Source organism: Primulina tabacum, chromosome 1 (assembly GCF_025594145.1).
Source record: "Primulina tabacum isolate GXHZ01 chromosome 1, ASM2559414v2, whole genome shotgun sequence".
NCBI lineage: Eukaryota > Viridiplantae > Streptophyta > Magnoliopsida > Lamiales > Gesneriaceae > Primulina > Primulina tabacum.
Genome location: NC_134550.1, coordinates 25,827,061 through 25,832,304, shown reverse-complemented (window position 1 = coordinate 25,832,304; position 5,244 = coordinate 25,827,061). Strand labels below are relative to the sequence as shown.

Below are 5,244 nucleotides of genomic sequence, written 5' to 3'. Positions count from 1 at the left end.
GCAGGCTTCATTGGAAACCAGGTATGTCGTGTGTTGTGATCAGACGCTAATTAGTGTTTTTTTTTGGGTCGGTAAGGGTTTGGTTACAATAGAAGTTGTAGAGAAGCGAATTATGTCGAATTTTGGGTTTGGGTCGTGCAGGGTTAGCGCCGGAGCGCTGTATTTGGAGTGCAGCAGCGCCTGTGTTTCGCACTGTTAGCGCATCAGCACTGTACTGGGAGCGCCGCAGCGCCAGTTTTTCGCACGGGTAGCACCGTTGCGGTGGGATGTAGCACCTAGGCGCTTAACTAGCACTGTAGCGCTACACTTCATGTGCCTAGACGCTGGTCCAGGATTTTGAGGAGCTTAAGTTTAAGTGTTATTGCCTCGTTTTGGTATTAATACGTCGTTCTGACCAAGCTTGGGGAGGGTTAGATTAGTTGTTACGAAGCTTGAATAGGAATCATTGAATTATGGTTTAAGCGGGGTCTGTGTTTTCCATTTGTTGGGAAATTTTCATACTTAATATCAAGATTGTTTGGGGGTTCGGTGTCATAGTTTAGTATGATGATTAAATATGGTCAAGTCCCGTGTGGTCTAGAAAGTCATAAGTTATTTAAATTACTTCGGTATTGAGTACGATTGGTAAGGTTAAGTTATAATATTTAAGTTTTATGAATAATGTGTTATTATGTGCAGCAGTAGCCCAAGCGTGATCTAACAAAGTCCTCAACTCTATGTAAGTATGTTCGACGTGCAAAAAAAAAAGTAACTGTTTTATGTTTTTTTAGATATGCGAATTGTCTTGTGACTAATTATGTTACGGGTTTGGAAGTCGGAGAACGTGTCTGAGGACCTCTCCACCCCAGTAAAGCTTGACCAAGTTTTGATCAGGATTGGGAAGCGATAAAGCATTACCAGGGACCAATCAACCCGATAAAGCATGATCGGGGATCTTATGTATGTGGGAGTGGACGTCCGGTCGAAAGGTTGTGATGATCTCTGCCAGCCCAGTACTTTGGTTTAGTCTGATCAGGTGCATTATGTTATGGGTCACTTGCTTTGAATCATATCTCAACGCAAAATTATGATGAGTATGCATGTTTACGTATGTATATTGCAAGCACATTTATGAAAAATATTATAAAATGAAGGCACATCTATGTTAACGTAAGTATGTTCAGAGTTTAAGTATGTATGTGCTACTTTAAAATGCATGTGGTTTTATTATGTATTACTTGCTATTCTCAGCTTATACATGTTGAGTCTTTAGACTCGCTAGACTTGATCGATGCAGGTGAGTACGAGTACGAAGAGACAAGAGGTGGGGACCAGTGAGTTGGCTCGGACTGTGCGGAGGCCTAACCCGAGGACCGCTTAAGTTTTCAAGAATTTTATGCATGTTAAATTCATTTACTCTGATTTTAATGAAATTACTTCATGTTGTTTAAACAAGTACTTTTGCAAGCCCGTTTTGATTGTGACATTGATGACACAGAAATGGTTTGTACTCGTTTATATTTCAAATATTTAGTCACGCATTTTCAAATATTTAGTCAAGCATTTTATTTATATTGCATTTTGAAATATTTTTACTTATTTGAGAAAAAAATTTATTTCCCGCAAATTTTACGTAGTTTTAAAGTTCGGTACGTTACATGCGCAATCTACGAAATTTGTGAATCGTTCGTGTTAACATGAGGGGAAGTTTATGTGACTGTACTCTTTTTCCCTCACTATGATTTTTATCCCAATGAGTTTTTCCTAGTGAGGGTTTTAACGGGACAGTATAAAACATGTAATGAAGATAATTATTATATTACGATCATCATCACAAGGAGGAGTGTTGAAAATAAAGAGTTGTGTTGAAAATAAAGAGTTGTGTTGAAAATAAAGAGTTGAAATTATTGAATATTGAAAATAAGAGCTGTAAATATTGAAAATTAGTGTGTGATGATGTATGTAATAATGTATTTATTTTTTTATTATTTCCAAAGAAATTCTATAATTACGTCTCTCAATTTGCGAAGAAAAACACTACTGAATAGATACAATTTTATAAAGTGTATAGTTTAATATATTTTTTGAATTTGATATTTTTACTTTTTACTGTAAATTTTTATTTTTAACAATAATTACTTATGATATTTCTTATTTTAAAACCTTTTTTGAGTAGTCTTTTTCTTCTTACTTGAATCCCCAGATTGGATAGTCGACGCCGTTCACTCTCTCGCACGCAGAGAGCTCCTTGAATCCAGTTTTGTTTCTGAATTTCGACTGGGAAGGTTGTAGTATTTCATCGATTTGAGCCCATGAATAAGCAAAACGTGCTAGGGAATAATGATATAGACGATGTCCGCTAGATTTGCTCTTTAACGGAATCTGAACTGGTAAATTCAATTGTGTTTTCTAGTTTCGTGATTTTTTTCCCTCTGTTGGTGCATAATCTTCTCTTATGAGGATTTAATGAGAGGCTATGCGGTTTGAATTTCGTTGTTTTTGTTCATCAGGATTTATTGATGGGTTTAAAGAACTTGGTCCATCTTCGTGCGAAGAAGATCAGTCATGAGGATTTAGCGGAGAAATTCGACCTAACGATGCTTAGAACACTCAGTATGGTCTCTTGTTAATCCTATGTGTTTGAATATTAAATTCATATAGAAAAATCGGACCTTTTTATTTATGTCACTTATTATTTATTTTAATTGCAGTATGCTTTTAATATCATCAATATCATTTTTCAGAAACTCTTATCATATGCAAAAACTTATAATGAAGATAAGTGGATTTTCTTCAGGATGTACTTTCAAAATTTTCATTAGCTGTTGAATATATCTTGTTTACGTAGTTATCAAAAGGCCATGAGGCTTGCGCCTGACCTCAAGACATTGCGAGGACATTGTAGGGCCAACCTTCGGGCATGGAGCACGCATCTTGGTGCGACATCTTAAGCCATATTTTAGGTTCACCTCGAATGGAAGAATTGTGTAGTTCTAGTGAAATATATCAAATGTTATATTTTGTATCGAGTAATCTATTTCAAACATCTAAATTTAAAATCTTATCGCTAGTACACATCACTTTGACAAAGCACGCGCCGCAACTGCGACTGAACCCTGGGTTGCTCTTTTGAGCTCACAAACTCAGTTTATGCCCTACTGGTCTGAGACTTTCGGTAATTTGTAATTTTAAAAGGGTGAATATTATGCACCTAAGGACTGAATGATAGCGCTTTATGCTAATTATTCATTGGGCAAAGATGAAAGATGTGATAGAACTTTTATATTCCCCGTTGTCCTGTCCGAAATCTGAACCTGGATTCTTGTGCATTACACACTTGTATGTTTTTAATGATAAATATGCTTATATTGGAATATTTACAGGTTTCTATTTCATGGAAAATTTGGAAGGGCGGCTTAAGGATTTACTGGGCCTTACAGGTTTTGGTTCTAATATATTGAATCATAATATCAGTGATGATTTTGGTAGTATGACTATCGAGGAGTTATATCCATTCATCAGTTATGATAAGAGGAAAAGAATTGCTGATATGTAAGTAATTTTTCTCAGCATAATGTCATGTTGAACAATATCGTAATACCAAGTTCACCAGTTCCTAAAAACTCGTTTTCATGTTCTAAGAAACAGCTCGAGTTATTTGTCAAGCAATGAAGATTGGGGTTACAGTTATTCATGTTAAGGCTCTATCTTGTTTTCTGGATGTTAGAAATTTTGGTTCTCTCTCATTGTAGATTCACATGCTTGTGAGCCTTGTGGTGTATAATTAAAGGTTTCGTAAATATCTTGTTCTGCACTGCTCGGTTTGTTGTTCAAGATTCATTGAACATGCACTCATGTTATATTTTATGGTTGACATTGTTGTAAACGTACACATCATTTGAACAGATTGTTGGTAAATTCATTTCAACACTTGTCCTTGAATGAAACTAGGGTTGTAAGTTAAGTTGAGACAACTCATGAGCCTACGAAGACAAGCCAATTCTCAAGCACGCAAATTTAAGCATGAGCTTATTTCTTTTGGATTCTATGAACTAGAGCTCAGCTCAGTATTTTCCGATTATCTCAAGCTAACCAGTGAAATTTCACAAGCTCAACTCGAGCTTGTGTCAAGCTGGTGTCATTCTCACCTCCTGTGTCAGGAAAATTTGGTGATTGACTGACTCTCCCTGAAAATGTTTTTAAAAGTATGACCTCCTTGTTTATATCTTTTTACCATGAGAAAAGTCATAAAATATAAAAAAAAATATTGCTTTGAGGTTTGATTTCAAGCTATATGGAACGACTTTTGGGGGATAGAGATTTAGGAATATCTAAACTTACCATAACATCGGTAAATTCTGAAATAATTAGTGTTTTCCATGAAATTGAAGTTTTCAGAATCGGCGTCGTGCACCATAGGTCCCTCTTAGGTACAGAAATTTTTTGCTCGTGATATTCTTGGTGGAAGGTGGAAAAAGCAGATTATAAATCTTTCTTAATCTCTGGAATATGAGCAAGTTTATCGTACTTTTTTATTTGATAGCATAGCCTAATGATACTCATCATATAATCACTCTTCAAATTTACCTCGTCTGTTAAATTTTATCCAATGATTTGCTTGTGTACGAATATTATTTGACATTTGACTCGTTGACATTTTACATTTCATTGATAATAATTAGAACTTTTTCTCATCCAGATGCTAATCCATTGCTTTTCTCTATAGGTTTCCTCAGGACATGTCTGCAAATCAAAAGCAGAAGACCGGCAACTGAAGGTTCACTTAGACTTCGTAGAGTTGTCACACCTAACCATCCCTTAAAACCAAGAATATCCAGTTTCCGCTCACTCTAAGAATTTAGTGCAGCAGATGCTGAAATTGTATCACTGCTCGGGCAAATTTTAATTTTTTGTTGCTTATTAAGCTTTTTGTTGATGGACAAAAGACTTGTAGTCCATAATCTATACAAAAGACGAGGAAAAAGTACTCCTGTGATTTCCTTTGTCACTGCACATTATATTATTTACTTACAGGCGTTTGTTTGCTATTTTTTCACTTATTCATATGTCCAAAATTTGATATGATAAATTGTACTTCAACCAGTTACCAAGTGTCGATAATCATATACGGAAATGAAATTGTGAAACATGCTGATACTGGTGAAGACACTGTAGTATATGGGACTTGAGGGCATATACGCGAAAACTATCTACACTGAAGGGCCTTCACCACCTATACAGCTTTGGCTCCGATAAGGTATGTCC

At 35.8% G+C, this 5,244-nt stretch overlaps 1 protein-coding gene across 2 annotated transcripts; it reads left to right on the top strand.

The window, feature by feature from the left end:
- The first annotated feature begins 2,170 nt into the window (after positions 1-2,170).
- LOC142543177 (uncharacterized) lies at positions 2,171-5,031 on the top strand. Of its 2 annotated transcripts, XM_075650282.1 has the most exons (5): positions 2,171-2,369; positions 2,490-2,592; positions 2,828-2,916; positions 3,363-3,531; positions 4,706-5,031. In XM_075650282.1, the coding sequence occupies exons 3-5, from the start codon at positions 2,841-2,843 to the stop codon at positions 4,752-4,754; spliced, it is 294 nt and encodes a 97-aa protein (XP_075506397.1). In that variant the 5' UTR covers positions 2,171-2,369; positions 2,490-2,592; positions 2,828-2,840; the 3' UTR covers positions 4,755-5,031. The 2 variants fall into 2 exon arrangements, with proteins under 2 accessions (XP_075506397.1, XP_075506388.1); XM_075650273.1 differs by lacking the exon at positions 2,828-2,916.
- Positions 5,032-5,244: the final 213 nt, after the last annotated feature.